Source organism: Stenella coeruleoalba (assembly GCF_951394435.1).
Source record: "Stenella coeruleoalba genome assembly, chromosome: 17".
NCBI lineage: Eukaryota > Metazoa > Chordata > Mammalia > Artiodactyla > Delphinidae > Stenella > Stenella coeruleoalba.
The window spans coordinates 17,718,394-17,736,978 of NC_137163.1; the positions used below are offsets into that span (position 1 = coordinate 17,718,394).

The 18,585-nt window shown below is 35.2% G+C and overlaps 1 protein-coding gene across 1 annotated transcript in view; it reads right to left on the bottom strand.

Moving 5' to 3' along the window:
• The window catches only part of MTBP (MDM2 binding protein), a 72,183-nt gene continuing 53,598 nt past the window's right edge, over positions 1-18,585 (bottom strand). Inside the window, exons 16-22 of the mRNA XM_079901656.1 lie at positions 16,662-16,817; positions 13,809-13,904; positions 7,601-7,867; positions 5,779-6,028; positions 4,937-5,050; positions 1,845-1,910; positions 1-543 (exon numbers count right to left, since the gene is read on the bottom strand). Coding sequence (XP_079757782.1) covers positions 505-543; positions 1,845-1,910; positions 4,937-5,050; positions 5,779-6,028; positions 7,601-7,867; positions 13,809-13,904; positions 16,662-16,817 — 988 coding nt within the window. The 3' untranslated portion in view covers positions 1-504. The remainder of the gene's footprint in view (positions 544-1,844; positions 1,911-4,936; positions 5,051-5,778; positions 6,029-7,600; positions 7,868-13,808; positions 13,905-16,661; positions 16,818-18,585) is intronic.

Genomic DNA, 18,585 nt, shown 5'->3' on the forward strand with positions numbered 1-18,585 from the left:
GAACAGCTCAACAGTGGTGGCTCTAGGGCAGGGGTAAGGGAACATGGCTAACTGTGTGAATTTTCTTGCCAATATTTTCTAAATCAGGGGCCATCCAATAAATCATGCTATTGGAACACATGAGAAAAACCACTGGCAATGTCTTACTTAAGACTTATTAATTTAAATAGGCCTAACAACAAAGACATTTACCAAGAAGTAAAGAAATATCTTTTTCTATTTATTGGAATAATTAAATAACCAAGAGTAAAATTTGTAAACATATATAAAAATATTAAAAAATTAAAATATAGTAAAACTATAAAATAAGTATACAATTATAAATACATTAACTGAGCAACCTCAAAACTATATAAATATAGGATATTTATGAAATTCTTTAGAGATGTAACATCTATTCTTTGAATAAAGTTTGAAATTTGTTTGTAATTTTCAAACTATGGAAGGAAAAAGTAAATAATAGCTCTGTCCAATTTATAATTATCCAAAGAGAATGATTTTGTGCTATTTCTTGCTTGTCTTTTCTAATACCCATTCAATCACCTAGGGAGAGAAAAAAATATGATTATGGTACATTTCTATTGGAAACACAAGTGATAGAAAAAGATATTGTTAAAATTTCAAAAGAGTATGGTAGAAAATTTAAAGCAAAAAATAACCTGCCAAATCTTAAAATATATATTATCTTGAAAATACATTTTACTAGCAGATACCAGTGGGGACAGGGAAAGGGGAAGGGGCAATATAGGAGTATGAGATTAAGAAGTACAAACTATTATGTATAAAATAAGCTACAAGGGTATATTGTACAACACAGGGAATAGAGCCAAGATTTTATAGTAATTAAAAATGGAGTATAACCTTTAAAAATTGTGAATCACTATATTGTACACCTGTAACTTACATAATATTATACATCAACTATACTTCTATTAAAAAAAAAAACTAAGGAAATGATTATCACACACACACAAAAATCAGTAGAGCGGTTACCTCCAGAGGTGATGCAGTGGGATATGGTGGGGAAGGGATTCTTTGGGGGTTTCCAAGGTCCCCACAATATTTTATTTCCCAGGTTGCACAGTGAGTGATCCCAAGGATATTCTCTTTTAAAATTATGTTTTTAAATTGTATGTGTTAGGGAGGGTGGGAGGGAGGGAGACGCAAGAGGGAAGAGATATGGGAGGGAACACATGTATATGTATAACTGATTCACTTTGTTATAAAGCAGAAACTAACACACCATTGTAAAGCAATTATACCCCAATAAAGATGTTAAAAAAATAAATAAAAATAAATTGTATGTGTTTCTTTGCATATGTGTATACATATTATATGTTAGATCATGAATTTTTAAATGGAAAAAAAACCCCACATTTTATGTTCTTGCTCAAGAACACTTTTTGCTGAACTTCCGCTGTGGAATACAGTAGTGTTCTCGCTGGACAAGATGTTCTCACTGGACAAGCAGTTTTCTCACTGGACTCTATTTTCTCACCTTTATTTGAAAAATGTACTTTCAAAGCATCACTAAGAAGAAATTAACTAAACTGAAAATAGCTAATAGAAATGGATTAATTTTTCCAGCTCTTTGGATTTTTTTTTTCTGTTTCTTTCTTAACATCAGTTTAGAAGCTCCTTTGTTAACAGAGAAATCTCTTAAATACTACTAAAGATTCTGCTTGCATAAGTCTATTATTCACTATTTTAAAGAGTGGTCATAGGGACAAAGTTGAAAAGACCACTCACTAATTCTTACTGCATATATTACAGCATCATAGGTACTAACCTGCAATAAAATAGCAATTTAATTGAATGTCGTTTCTTGGGAATAATTTATTTACCTGTACAACATTGTTGCTTGCTGTTTTCTTCATTTCTTCAAATAGACCCCTTGAAGTTTTAAGATCCTAAACATAATAAAATACAGCAGCTTAAATCTGCACATTAAATTACAGAGAACAAGTCATTATTAAAAACTTGAGATGATCCTAATTCTGTAAGTATCAACATGAAGAGGGAGATACTACAAAAAAATTAAAGTAACAGATTATAATTTAGTTCCTGTCAAAGTACTCTAACCAAAATACATCCATATATACATAAATCCATGCCACTCTAATCTCAAATACTCAATGGCACTGACCAAACCTAAGCCCCATCCTCAACTATGAGTAGCCACATTAACTTCATTACTCAGGAAATGAACATACAGTTCATATTTATTTTTCAGATAAAATAACTTTTTTTCTCTCTCTTCTTTTTGGCTATTTCATTCCACCACAAAGAGGGAATGACATAGGAAATAAAACTGAAATCTCTGACTTGTAAAAAGGTAATGACTATATCAAATTATATTATAAAAATTTTAAAACCCAATTGTATTTAAAAAAAAAAGTAATCCTCCGCTGCACTTCCAAGCTATGTTCCATTGAAGTAGTCACTTTGAATTCTTTAAGCTCTTTCTCTTATTTATACCTTCATGTTACTAAATAATAAGCTTATACTTTATTTCGTGATTTAACAGTTCTAGACAGTGATTGCTGTTATCCCAGATTCAGGTCTCTGAATCCTCCCACCTCCCTTCTCTTCCTCTCAGTAACAGCTGCACCACAAATTTTTGATTAGTAAATAGTCAATGTTTGCATTTTATACCTAAGCAAATATAGTTCAATCCTGAGCTAAGTAATGTATAACGGTTATAATTTCTCTTTCATCTGTTTTGTTTATCCTGTAGTTGAACTACGTTTGCTTAGTTTTCCACGTGTATAATCCTACCCCCACCCCACAATGCTGTGAAAGACTGATTAAATGTACAGCAAAGTTCTTCAAACACTCAGGGATCCTGGATAATCTCTCACTTCAGCTTTTCGTTTTTGCTTTTGTTTTCTTAATTGTATTTTTTTAAACTGGAGATCCTCCTCCCATAGCCTGCTCCAATTTGGTCCAATTGCTCCCTCAGCCTGGTCCCATTGGGACTTATCTTCCCCAGTCTAGGTTAGTTTTTCTTTTATTTCTTGATTCAGTCCCTTGTTCTATTGAATTTCATCTTCTCACAGATTTGTCAAAAGGGTAAAAAAATGACAGAATTTTTCAGACCTTCCATGACTGAAAGTATCTGTACTGAATTTTCATACCTGACTGACTTCTAGACCAGGTATAAAATAGTAGGTAAATCACTTTCCTTCAGAATTTGAAGATACTGTTCTACCTTCTTCTGGCACACAGAAAAATCCAATGCCACTCTTATTGATTCTTTGTATGTAAACTACTTTCTCTCCTGGGAAGCTTTTAGGAAATATTCTCTCTGTCCCAGGAGATGTGACATTCCACAGTGATGTGGCTTGTAGAACTGTCATCCACTAGGCTGGACAAGCTGTGTGCCCTTTCCAGCAGAAGGAGTGCGTCCTTCAGGTCTAGAAAACTTTCTGTTATATTTTTGAGTTTTCTCTCCTCTAGTCTCTATTTTTGAAACTCCTATTATTAGCATATTGGATCTTTTGGATTAATTCCCCCATTTTCTTATCCTGTGTTTAATGTTTTTATCCTTAATTTTGTCATTAATACTAATTTCTGGTAAATTTCTTAATCTCAACTGTTCAGCCTTTCTATTGTACTGATTTTATCATATTTCTAATTTTAAGGAGCTTTCATGTTCTATAGTTTTTGGAAACAGCATCCCATTCCGGTTTTGTGCACCCAATTATCTTCTCTCTGAGACAATATAGTTTTTTATGAAGTTTTCTTCAGCTTTCTGCTCCTTCATAGTTCCCTTTGTTCCTTCATGTTTTGGCATCTGCTGTATTAGAAGCTTTTCTAAAAAGTATGCTAACTCTTGGCTGTCCAGTCATATTTTAAAATGAGATAGTAAAAATCTTACTGGAAGCTCTGTCTGTACAGAGCTTGTTCATTGGTATCTTTACAAGGTAGGGGAATAAGGGGCCAGTTGGACTTTTTACCGTGGCCTCCAATTCTTTTTTCTCCAGAGACTATTTCCTGCATTGTCGCAGGGGTGGGGTGGGGGGTGGTGAGGATAAAACTATGTATAATATACTTATCTGTAGTTAACATTGCGGGGGAAAAGCGTGCAGAGCAAACTGAAGGCTCCCCAGTTCACTCTGTAGATCTCTATTTAACTCCTCTTTTTTTTCACCTGGCACCTTGCCCCTGCTTTCCATGATACTTGGTGTCTCCAAGACCTGAGCAGGTCACAGACCGTGTCTGTTGAACTGGCTTGCCTCTCACAGGTGTCCCCAGGCAGACATTTAGGCTGTCACTTCTTCTACTCTGTTATACCACGCTTCCATGTATTTTTTTTGGTTCAACAATGTATGAAAACATTTCTACATTTCTCCTTTCCTCTTTTCTTAGTTTTTGTACTTTCAATACTGTGTTTCTTGAGAGATATTAGAAGGGAAGGGAATCGAATGCATGCGGTCCATCTGCAGTTTTAATCAGGAACCCATATAAAATTGTGATTCAAGTCAGAAACTCTGAAAACTGGAACTAATCTAACACCATCTAAGTTTTACAAAATTGTCATCTGAATGGCCGATCTGTCCAATGTCTTACAACAAGCAGATAATGGATCCAAAATTAGAAGCTGGGTGCTTCGATACTCCCTCCAGTAGTTTCACTATATACTAAAATTACTTGAATAAGTTGAATAAAGTAAGTGGAAGCTTATTATCAACTTAAGTCAAAGGCTTGTTAGGGAAACACTGAGGATACCAGTTAAAGTGTAGTTTTCTACATCTGAGAACTAAAATCAAATAAATCAAATATAAACTTTTTGACTCCAATTTTTCTACCTCCATTAAAAAAAAATTGGCAATAAGCTATCAGTGTAAAAAATACTCAGTCAATATTATCTTGTGTCAAATAGGAACATTAGAACTTGACCTCGATTTTGCCATCAGTAGAGAAGACACTGTACCTTTAGATAGAACTTCGAGATCTCAAAGAGACGTTGGCTGCAAGCCGTGAAACATTCGTGAGCCTCAGTAATCCTGTGTTTCTTCAGGGTTTCAGTAACTACTTCTTTCAATATCTTGAACAGAACATAGTATAGAACAAATATGTCTTGGAAAAGGTACAAACATATTATTTCAGCTTTAGAGTTAAGTTCTGTGAATCACAGAACCATGTAGCTATGCTAAAGATAGATAAGCTCATTAAGACAAAGCATCTAGAAGAAAGGAGATCTGAAACAGTGACACGATCACACGTGTCGCAGGCTATCTGTCAGGAAGAAAGGACCAGAGTATCTGAAGAGAGGAATTCATATCCTGAGTTCTGAATCAAAATCTGAGTGTAAAAGGTACACACAGCAGGGATATACAGGTGTGTACTTATTTTTTATTATGGAAAATGTCAAACACTGTAAAGAGAATATTTGTAACAAATCCTCATCTCGATGTATCTACTACCAGTTTCAAGAAGGATCAATTTGTGGCTCTTTCTGTTTCACTTATACGCCCCCACTCACTTTTCCATTATCCTTCTTGCACTGAATTTTTTTTTTCCTCCATTTTTTTGGCCATACCACACAGCTTGCAGGATCTCAGTTCCTGGACCAGGGATTGAATCCGGGCAAGGCAGTGAAAGCCCAGAATCCTAACCACTAGGCCACCAGGGAACTCCCCTGAATTATTTTAAAGTAAATTAAAGATACCATTTCATTTCATTCATAAAATTTTTAGACAAACGTTTAAAACGAATCAAATGAAGAAATTTCTTCCCGTGCAGAACTAAGAGAGTCAGGAAGTAAATCTTTACCCGTGTGTGTTTCTGTGATCTGGATTCCTTACTGGGCCTCGATGTTTTTGATTCAGGCACACTTTTTTGACCTGAACTGGCATTTGTAGTGACTTTGGGAGTTTCACTGCTAAGAACTGGAAGAGATGGACAAGTCACAGGTAATGATCTCTCTGCCCGTGGCTTTCTGGATGTCACTGCATGATGATGATGATTAGTAATGCCACTTCTCTGAGAAAGAAGAGAATCTGAACTTTCAGATTTCACAAGTCTAATGGGGGGGAAAATATAATGCAGATGAAGTGAATCAACAATGAAGTCCATTTTCTGTCTTAAATGTTACAACCATAACCATTGACATATAAACCCAAGAAAAGCAAACACAATTTCTTGCCACTACTGCCTTAAATAAGCAGTCAACATCATATTATACAGTTGCTCCCTTAGTTCTTCAAATGAGTGACTAGAACACAGAAGGCAATGAATAACATTCTAGGATTTCAGCTAGTATTAAAAGCTAATAGGAAAAACTAGCAACATTACTGTCACCCTCCCCGTTAATTTACAATTTCTCACAGAAATCAGGGATGGCACTCCAGGCAATGCTATTTATAGATCCAGTACTCATCTGCCAAGTACTTATACTTTTCTATTAAGATAATTTTGATGAAGAAACCATAATAATCATGCTTGTTGTAGCTATGCAACTACCTGAGCAAAATAAATAACAGTGTTAAAACAAACAGAAATAAAACTATAAAAGTAGCTCTTGTTTCAATCTTTCTAGAATGTTTAAATTTCCTGTTACAAGATAGGGTCTCATATTTTTCAATTCTGTTAACCTAGAGGCCACAGTGTACTTTCTTGTCTGGAACACATATCTATCAGTCACAGTCAGAAATAAAAAATATTATTACAAAATACAGTATCCTAAATGTCAATGGATTTGCTTTTTAGCTTTATCGCATGTAAATATTACCATGAACTTGTAAAGTCCTCATGAAAATAATTTAGTTATTCCCCATCAGGGAAAAAGGATTCTAATAATTTTCACTGTTTAAAAGAAGATTTGAAAGTTTCACTTTAAGATATTTGATACTTTTTGAAAGATTTACATATAATAAGAATTTAAGGTTTGTTTTAGGTGCCAAAGACCTAAATTTGACAAAGGTTCTAAAGATATATAAATTCAATAGAAATTAGAGTGTTTATCTCATAAGCTTCTAATTTCTGTTCAGGTATTTGGATATTTTATTTAGCTAGCAAATAAATTAGCTAGAAAGATCTCATTTTTCATATATTATTATGTAGGCTTTAAAGCTATATTTTATATGAAACAAGTTGTTTTAAAACGGTACCTCATGGGAATTTCCTGGTGGTCCAGTGGTTAGGACTCCTCGCTTTCACTGCCATAGCCCAGGTTCAACCAAAAATGGTACCTCATGAAACCCCTTGTTTAAGGGGCCAGTGTAGGTAGGAAACAGTGAGAAGAGAGCTAACAGAAAAACTGCATCCCTAAACATCCCCTTCAACAGAGCAGCTCAGCTGCTTAATCTATTGGATAAGATCGCCAGTGTTCCATGGCTTAAAAGCTTTACAACCCATCATGCTGATGGGCTGTATATTATAAAGCAAGAAACAATGTGTTTTTTCCAAGTCATTTCCTTGTATAACTTATAAGTATAATCATCAACTGCTCACAATACAAACACAATTCCTGTATGAATGAATTACATTAAAATCTGCACAGAAAGCAGCTTAAAAATCTGAAAGATTAATTCAATTACCCTCGGCCTAAAATACTTTCTGTCAAGATACTATCTTTATGTACTTAATATACCACCTTTTGGGGGGATAAAGGCAGTTCAGATCTTTTGATCTCCTTTTTCCTCGGGAGACTTCAGTCCGGAGTTCACTTTGTAAAGCTTCTCCATCAGGGACACTTCCGGGCTCTGACAAAACTGCTGGAGACGGAAGAGGGCTCAGTACGGTAGGTACTGGAAAACTTTCTCTGGTGCATGTAGTTTGAGTTTCATAACGAATAAGACGAGACTGAAGTTCTGAAAATCCCCCATCTCTTTCTAATGCTTTTCGGTCATCCAAGCAATATCTAAACAAGAGAAAGATCTTTAAAATCAAAGACTCCAAGGCAGCCATGGGCTTTTCCCTGCCAATTAGGGAAAAGCAAAACATGTGCTTAAAAAGTTCTTACTAAACTTCCTAATAATTGTTGGAAGGTTGAGTGAACGGCCAACTTCCCTCACAAGTTCAGTTTTTTCCAGCCTGCTACACAACATGGCAAAAGATTAAAAAAATTTGAAGTACAATCTGATTCCTCTTTGACTGTTTCTGGGCAACAGATTAAGTTAATCCTCTGGCTTATTTTCAAAATAATACAGTTGCTGTTTTGATACTTTTTAAATCTCTACCAACCTCTGATACTTCAGCATGGCTGATATGTAATGACGTGAAATGCTAACTTCTGTTAGAAAGAACAAGTTTATTTTCAACACAAAGATTAACAGGGTATAAAGGCATTCTAAACTGGCTCACCAAACACAGCTCAGAACATTTTGAAATTTCCCTTTGAAACTCATTTCCACCTTACTGACTGATTGACAAATTTTCCTTCAAACACTTCAGCTGTGTGTGCATTTGGTTTCTAGCTAAATCTGATTTAACAACAATGAGATGTTTGCTCAGTGATTTAACATCAATGAGATGTTTGCTCAGTGAATGCTTCTGGACTTAAAGAAATCCCATCTTAGGGACTTCCCTGGTGGTCCAGTAGTAAAGAATCCGCCTTACAATGCAGGGGATGCAGGTTCTATCCCTGGTAAGGGAACTAAGATCCCACGTGCTGCAGGGCAACTAAGCCCGCGAGCCACAACTATTGAGCTCGCACCTCAACTAGAGAGCCCGCGTGTCGCAAACTACAGAGCCCACGCACCCTAGAGCCTGCACGCAGCAACCAGGGAGAAGGCCGTGCGCCGCAACAAAGAGCCTGCGCTGCAAGGGAAGATCCCGCGTGCCTCAATGGAGATCCCGCGTGCCACAACTAAGACCTAACGCAGCCAAAAAATAAATAAAAATAATAAATAAATAAATGCTTTGATAAGGCTTAAAAAAACAAAGAAATCCCATGTTGTTAAGTACAACAAATAAGCGTATCAAGAAAATCACCAATGAGATGTGTGACCTTGGAATACCCTTCACATTCTCCCCTTCTACATCAAGGAAACAGTTTCACATATACGATGACAGGACTTTAAACATTAAAACCTTTTTCTGTTATCTGTCCTCTTTACTTGTAAAATTCTAAGAAATTTCCTTAGAGTCAGAACTTTGGGTCTATAAGCTTTTAGTTCAACACTCAAGGAGTGTATCATTACCCCAACCTGATTGCCTGACGGAGGTTTTCTCTTTCTCTTGTGATACATATTTGATTTCTAAGAGTACAGACTAGAGAGCCAGACTCCCTGGATTTAAATCCAGCTCTACCACTGTGTGAACATGGCCAAACTACTTAATTTTATCTATGCTACTGCTGCCTCTTCTGCAAGATGAGATTCGTAGCAGTTATCTCAAAGAGCTATGGTGAGGATCATGAATGGGTACACGTACGCACTCAGAAACAGTGCCTGGAACATGCAAGCAAAGCTGTCAGTAAATGTATGCTGCTGCTCTTATCATCACCATCATCATCATCAGTGGTTTCATTTTCTACCACAGCAAATCTTATGCTATGCTGATGATATGTAGCTCAGCCAGGATTCAGACCCAGGTTGGTGACTTCAGAGTCTGACTTTAACCAATTTCGTATGCTATCTCTCACGTAAAGTGTAAGGGTCATCTTACTTAGGGGTCAACCCACGGCTGAACATTAGAATCATCTGAAGAGTTTTTATGAAATACTGATGCCCAGAGTTTCTGATTTAATTGGTCTGGGGTTGGAATCAGTCTTGGACATTTTTTTAGAAAGCTACCTAGGTGATTCTAAAGTGCAGCTAGGACTGAAAAATCTCTGATATAAACCAACAGTTTAATTTAACAGGTGGGAAAAATGAGCTCCTAAGTTATACTGTTAACTGGTGGCAGAAGAGTGACTAGAACCTAGGTCTCTCAATTCTCTAACATTCTTTCTCTAGTCTGTTGTTTAATAAAACACATTTCATTAAAAATCAGCCCCAACCCTAAGGATTACTGATGAGTCCTATTTCTATCCTGGGCGATTGACAGAATCTAGAAAACCACTAAGAACCATGAATGTTAAGGAAAAGTTCTAGGAGAGAGGAAATGTAATTCCTGATTGGCTTACAGGAAATTTTTCAGAGAAAAATAATGCATAGTTTGACTCCACATGCATACTTTTTTCTACTCTAAGATTTTGATTCTAAGATGCAGATTTTTTCCTTCCAGTTTTAACATCTCTTAATCACAGCTGTTCATAATGTCATGCCTCCAACTGAATTATGTGCACTGTGCATATTGACTTCAATTGTCATTTAAAATGTCTTCAAAGTGATTTTACTATGATTTGGCATCAAAACAAAAAGTGACTTTGTAAATAAGAAAAGAACAGAAACAGAGTAGCAGGGTGCGTATGTGATAATAGTGAAGAAAAATATTCACTGTTGGATGAATGAGTAAACTTCCACATTTTCTTGCAAATCAATAACCAAATGCTTTATGTGTCCAAAGAAAGAAAAATACCTATCAGAAGATGAAGCTATCATTGTCCTGTAACTACAAAATAGGCAAGATACTGCCTAGCACACACCAAGCAATGCCGATGAAAGCCGGAAAAACTGCCAAATCTCTTGGAATACATGAAAGAAAGTTCAGAGCAACAGGAGGCTGGTGTGGCCAACTGACTCTCAGTTTGACAGTGGAATTCAATTTGTTGTTAAAGAAAATGGTGCATCTTACAATCAATGGTATCTTACACTCCAGGATAGGAGAGAGAAGTGAAAAACAAGTCAACTGTGGATAGATTTCATTTTGGCTTAAGTAAACATTGATCTGTACTTGAGCAGTTTATATATTTCTTCCAAATATTTCTTATGTTTGAGTAGAGGAAAAGCTCAAGGATTCCAGAGGCTCACGGCAATGTAAGAAGAGAGAACTTTCTTTGCAGTGTCATATTTACTTTGAAATTTCACTTGAACTTTGCTTCGAGTAGAAATTTAATCTACATGTAATGTGAATAGGCCCTCACACTATAAACCCAAATCCTGAAAAAAAGCATGTTTCTGGACTCACTGTGCTCACCTCCTGCAACTTTCTTAGTTTGATCTCAATGGCCCCAGATTAAATTTACAGCAAGGAAAATGGAGTCACAAATTTGTTTATTTGCTTATAAGGGCAGGCAACTTTCACTTTTTAAAGTCCTTAAATTCTTATTTCAACTGTTTTTTTCATACTCAGACAGACAGAAGTTCAATGTTGTTGCATGTATACATACATTGTTCCTTGTTATTACTGAGTAGTGCTGCTTTAATACCAGTTAACTTATCTATTCTCCCATTGATGTACACCTAAGGCTATTTCCAGGTTGTGGGTATTATGAATAAAACTGCTCTGTGGGTTCTTTTACCAGTCTTTTTGTGGTGTTAGGTTTTCATTTCTCTTAGGAAAATGACTATTAGAAATGCTGAGCCAGGGAGTCTGAGTATGTTCAGTTTTATAAGAACCTGCCAGATCCTTTTCTGAAGTAGATAAATCACGTTATACTTCCACCAAAAATGTTCCAGGGTTCTGATTGTTCCATACGCTTGTCAACACTCATCGGTCTTTTATTTTAACCATTCTGGTGGCTGCACAGTATTTTATTTTATGGATGCACTATAATTTATTTAACCAACCTCCTACAGTTAGACATTATTTCCAATGTTTCTTATTTTAAATAACACTGTGAAAAATACCCTTGCCTAATAACTTTCCATGTAAACGCTAATTTTATCATTAAGTGAAGTTAATCTATCTGATATTATAAACAACTGCATGGCTTTTGGTAGATTACCAAGCAGCCCCCCAGACAGGTTGTAACAATTTATATTCCAAGCTGGCTTATTCATGTCCCTTTACCTCCACCATGATTTTATGGGTGAAAAGGATTCTCACTGTTGTTTCAATTTACATTCTTAATGTAAATTTAAAAAGCTGACTGGTGAAGAAAACAACTCTTCACGTGTATTGGCCATATTTATTTCCTGTTTCAAAAACAAATGGTTTAAGATGTTGCAAACTCTTCCATAGGGGCCTTTATCTCATTTTCTTATTGATTTGTAAGCATTACGAAGAAAATTTACCTTCTCATTTATGTCAAAAAATATTTTCCTCAGTTTAATCCACACTTTTAATCTTGTTTCTGTTGATAACTGACATTACTGTTTTAAAAATTAGGACAAATCTATCACTCTTTTTTGATTTCTTCCTCTGCTAGAACAGATTTTCCCCTACATTTTATGCTAGTTCTTTACTTTCACAGTTTTCCCACTTTTAATTCTTAATACATCTGCGATTTATTTTGATATTCGGCGTGAACAAAGAATCATTTCAAACAGATTTATTTTTATTTGAATACTTAATCAACATTCTCACTACTATCTACGGAACATTTTTCTTTTGCCCTCTGATTTGAAATTCTTTTTCTATCAGATCAAATTATCATGTATTCTTGCTTTTTCCTTGGAATTTCTACTTAGGTCCAGCCCCACACTGTAATTACAATAGCTTTATAATAAAATTTTCTAGTAATATAATACAATTTATCTCATTCTTTAAACGAGAGGAGACTTCTTACCAGATAAATTATAGAATTATTTCATCAAAAGGTTCAAAATCGACAAGAACTGTATTAAATGTTTGCATTGATGTCAGGAGAATTAACACCTTTATAACACAGGATCTTCCCATAGAGAAACAAGGCATGTTTCCCCTAAGTAATCAACATTGCTTTTATGTCCCCTAATACATATTATTTGTAAATTTTCCCATTCTACATTTCTTACAAGAATACTTCTGATATTTATGATTTTATCTATTTTGAATGGGATCATTTTCATCCTGTTAAAAACTGGACATGGCTAGTTTAAAGGAAAACTTGTGTCTTTTATATGTATTTTATAACTGGCTACCTTACCAAATTCTACTACTTGTAAGTCTTTCAGGTCTCTTCTCTGCAAAATAAAAAGCAAATACAAAAAAACCTTTTGGTATCCGTTTTACTACATGTAACTCTTTTAAACTCTTTAGTTTTCCTTATTTTAACTGATTGGCTAGAACATATAGAAAAATGATTAAAAAGAAAAAATTGGTCAGAGCAGGTATCTTTTTCTTGCCCCTGACTTTAACGGAGAGTTTAATTTTGATGCTCAAAAATAACCAAAAATTTTTGCTTCTAGTATCAAATTTGACATAACTTTACATATTCTTTAAATAAAATAAATCTTATTTAAGCATAACAAGAAACCTAACCATTCCTAGAATGACCTGTTGTCACTAAGGTCTTGAAAATTTAACCTAAAATACATTATCTCTATCATTCCATTTCTTGTCCTGGTGAAAATGGTAGATGTGCACATGACCTCCGGAACTCCTAATACCTCTAAGCAAAAGAATCCTTGGAAATTTCATTCATCTGGTCAATTAGAATTCCATAAAAATGTACACATAATTAACATGTTGCAAATGAGAATGCATTTTATCTAACAGTTTCTGAGCAATTACAATGACCAGGGAATATTAATGTGACCAGTAGTATAAATACACATTTACAATGTAGGGACTAAAATAATTTTGACTAAAATATCTAGTAACTAATAATAGGATGTTTAAATGTAAAACTGATTAATCATCAAATAACTTTTTTCCAACAGAAGACAAATTATTTGTGTATGTACTGCTTAGTTTTTTGAGGTTTTTTTGACATACTTTCTCTTTGCTTCTCTGTCCCAATTTATATCATTTTATTAGTCACTCTTCACACTCACCTAAGATAAGCTACATCAACAACACACAGAAGAGTAAAGTGAAAGTAAAAAACTCACTCAATTCCATGATAATGACATACTGAGGCTTTTTCAAAAGGTAAACCCTGAAGTTTCCGAGGACTGAGTTCTGGTGTCAGGACAAAAGTCTTTTCCCTGAAACAAAAAGTTTTTCATTTGTATTTAAAGTTTATTTAGTGATGAAGAGAAAGTTCAAGAAACTGTCTAAAGAAGGAAATCTGACTTCCTTCTCTATAACTGGATCTCATATGGGACAAAGAAGGAAATGAAGTGAGGTTAAGCCTATGGGTTTTGTCACTTACATTTTCTGTGTCCCATGTTTCGGAAGTTACCATGCTACTTCACAAAACTATTCTGAGAAATGGTTAAATCAAGAATAGAAAATGGTTTCTAGTGGAAGTTCAAGAAACAGCATTATTCCTGAAGAATATTTTTTTCTTGGTTTAGGAAAATGTTTATGAATTTAGCTAAATTCTTTTTTCTAGGGGAATAAAGTCAAACTCCAATCTTTAGTGACAAAAGAAGTATTTACTTCCTCCTATAACCACATGAGGAATGCAGATTTTTCTTTGCCTGGGAATGAAGTCATTTTGACACCTACTTTAAGAATCAGTGACCTTTTAAATATCAGAGGATAAAAAGACTAACTGCTGATTTCAGTTCTTCTTCTGAAGTAAGTTTCCAATCAGCAGGTATGTTGGAACTAATCATGTGGTGAGCTTACATAAAATATTCATGTTCTACCCCTCCACACCTAGACCTGCAGGGGTACATCAAAATCTCAGGAAGAAGCCTGCTGCAATTAGGTTAAACTCTCCTAGTTGTTCTAATAAGTGCTCTCCTTCTCTTCCTGAGTTGGGAGGTACTGTTCTAATGAACTGAATCATGTTCCTAGAGCTCAGAACAGGTTAGATGGGAATGGGAGAATTATACAAGTGGTCTTTACACAGTTAAGAGGCAGAATGAAATACCAGGGGCTTGAATTCAGAAGACTTAGAAATGGTATACATAAAAACAAGTAGATAGTAGAGTACCATGAATAAATTGGCTATCACATTTTCCCCCCTTGGCTTTAGTAATGAAAACTGCCCATATGCCACCGAAAATTAAAAATTATCTCTGAGTACTAAGATAAGCGCTTGAAATTATTACATTAAAATGTAAGACATATGCAAGTTAATGAATCCCAAAAACCAGAATTTATATTCAATGCATCCATTTAAACAGTTCTGAATAAATAACATGAATAAATTGCAATGATCCCAGTATTCTGATGACTAATTATTAAAGTGAATAATTTTATAATATAGAACTATTTAGGTACCTAGCATTTCACTTCTTTCCTTTGCCATGTTGTCTTCCATTTCTTATTTTAATCTCTCTAAGCAGCTCTATCTATTTTTGTTTAATTTTACTCACACCTTGTTCTTTCTAAAGGTAACACTGTAATACATATGTATTTTGTCAATGTTTAATATTCCTCTGGTGTATATATAGGAGTCACTCCTGTACTTTGTTTAACTTAGTATTGCATTTCGGTGGTTCCTTGCATGGGTAGACATTTAATAAAAGTCTGCAGGTCCTTGATTCATTACCATGAAAGCTCATCCTTCAACTTTAATTTTAATAGAAGATATATTTGATAATGACACAGTTCTTTACTAACATCAAGGAATTATAGCAAACTTCCCTAAATAAATCACTGGTAAACTACAGAAAGAATTAATAGCATCTCCCCTAGACATTGCAGCTAGAAAGACATTCTGGTCAAAAAGAGTACAACCTACATAATCAGTTTTGGCAAACCCATCTGACTCTGCCAGTTCACGCTTAATGATTTGGAAGGACAGTAATCCAATAACTAAACAGATGAAAATGTGTACATAGTTCTTCCCTTTCTTGACTCCCACAAAAAAGACTATCAATCTCTCAAAGCTATGAGAAAAAGAAAATTACTCTAAAATCACACTATTTTTATGTCATTAAGATCATTAAGTCATTAAGACTCCAAATTATTAAGATCCTCATGTTTTCAAAGTTGCTCCCCATCTCTCTCTCTTTAGTGAACACACACATGAAGGCAATATGCTCTAACATTAGTTTTGAGAGCTAACTATTTTCAAATAAATCCTTTCCAAAATTAACCCTTAAATTCAATATTTGCCAAAACAAGCTTTGAAAAAGTAATCAAAATGTTCTATAATTCTTAAGGTCCTTTGGAAGGTTCTCAGAATAATGGAATAGAAAAAAGAAATTGGGGTAGTGAACAAATTATTCAAATCTCACAAGGGTATGATGCCATAATTTTATCCGTAATTAAGTAAACTTCAGTAATATCCAGAATTAATTAGTAACTTAGTGGAAGTTTTCTTGGAAGTCAAATTAGTTGTAAATTATTCATGTAGACACTGAGTTCTTCCTTGGTAATGGTATAGCTTTGAAAGCATTTTTATTACACTTCCCCAATCTCTTCAGTTGAAAGGCTGTCCTTTTTGCTATTAGACATAACTGACAGTGTCACGGTAAGTAGTGGCAAAATCAAAACTAGAGAGTGATACAGAAAAGAGAATTTTTAAAAATATCTGCAAGTCAAATTACAATTTTTTCTTAAAAAGTATTGCCATCTCTATACAAAGTAGAAGCTGATTTCTAAGAGAAATATGCTGAGGTTGCTTTTATTATTCCTGTTTCCCTTACAGTCAATACTACAAAACAGTAGGACATTTGGCTAAGGTAAAATGTGAGGATTAAGGCCAATTGATAAATGCTGGGCTCAAACTTGTAGAATTTGTCAAAGTGTCACAGAGCATTAATTAACTGGAGAAATGAGATGCCATGTGTTTTTTAAATGATTGCTTAAAAATTAGTTGAAATTGTAAGTTTGTAACTTACCCTTTCTGAATCTGTAAAGGTTGAAGATCTCCAATTGGTAATCCATCTGAGGTAAAGAATTTCAGCAATTCTTTAGCATCCAATAATGTGACTGAATCCCGTGGACCCTCTTTGTGGCCCAGTAACTGTTCAGATGAACGAGGTAATGAACCAGTTCTGAGAAAAAAATGTTATGTAGATTTATTAAAAGTGGATTAGGGCTTCCCTGGTGGCGCAGTGGTTGAGAGTCCGCCTGCCGATGCAGGGGACACGGGTTCGCGCCCCGGTCCGGGAAGATCCCACATGCCGCGGGGCGGCTGGGCCCGTGAGCCATGGCCGCTGAGCCTGCGCGTCCGGAGCCTGTGCTCCGCAACGGGAGAGGCCACAACAGTGAGAGGCCCGCGTACAATCAATCAATCAATCAATCAATCAATAGACAGAGTCAGAACTAGACTGATTCTGAATTAGATACTTGTTCTATTCTATAACTCTATGAACCCAAAAAGTTCCAGAAAGTTTTAAAAACGGTAAAGAGGAAAATAGTTTCAGAGAATGCTAAAGGTTTTATCAAGCACTGAGTCACAGATCATGACATTACTGTCACCAAAGCAAAAATAAAATCTTTCAATACCTACACGGAACATTAATTTCCTGACTTTATATTAATTCAACTATTTCCTGATTATTTAAGCACTCAAATCAAGCATTTTTACTGATAATTTTATGATTAAAATGTTGACATTATGGCTTTAGACATATTTCTAAACATGACAGTGCCTCTTTCCTCTTCCTATTCCCTTATTTATTTATTTATTTATTTATTATTCATTCTTGGCTGCACTGGGTCTTTGTTGCTGTGCGTGGGTTTTCTCCAGTTGCAGTGAGTGGGGGCTACTCTTCGTTGTAGTGCACGGGCTTCCCATTGCAGTGGCTTCTCTTGTTGTGGAGCACGGGCTCTAGGCGCATGGGCTTCAGTAGTTGTGGCACACGGGCTCAGTAGTTGTGGCCTGCAGGCTTTAGAGCACAGGCTCAGTAGTTGTAGCGCACAGGTTTAGCTGCTCCATGGCATGTGGGATCTTCCCAGACCAGGGCTGGAACCCGTGTCCCTTGCATTGGCAAGTGGACTCCCAACGACTGTGCAACCAGGGAAGCCCTCCCTTTATTTTTAAATTGAAAATATAAATCTAATAAAAATAGTCAAACAGAAAAACACTTAAATATTTTCTCTGAACTTTATACTCCAGGAGGGCAGGAACTACATTATGAGTTTAATTTAATTTCTGTGTGGCCATTCTTTAATAGTGACTCACAAAATCTTAATGAATATTACTCTCAATCATTTTATAAGCCAGTTGCAATGGGGAAATGTATACTTTGCATTTACATAGAACCCAGGACACAAGAATATCAGAGCAATTTAAAAGCCCAGTTTGTGATGAATTATACTATCAAGATATGTCTTAGGTTAAAAACAAAACAAAAAATACTGACAACACTTTGTTTATTGTTTTCAAGCTTACAAAGTATTTTTTCATACATTATCTCATTAAATTTTCACAGCTTTGGAGTAGAACTGGGATTGTTATCCCCATCTTAAAGATGAGGCAACAAAGTCACACAACAGGTGACTGAGTTTGTCTAAAACCAAATTCTTATGACTTTTAAATTTCACTATGTAATGGTCCTGTATTCCAGCTGAACCTGCTTTAACACAAAACAAATTATGAAAATATATAACATAACTTTTGTCCCCAGCCAAGAATTTGATGGTATTTTCCCATATTTTGAAGTGTCCACAAATATTGATTGAACATTTACTCTGCAATTATCATTGTAAGGTACTGAAAAAAGAGTTCACTGATGATAATTTACAGACTCATAATCACTGCTCTCAACTGTGTAGAGGTATGACTTGAAGTAGGAGAAAGAAGGTGAGGAGAGTGAA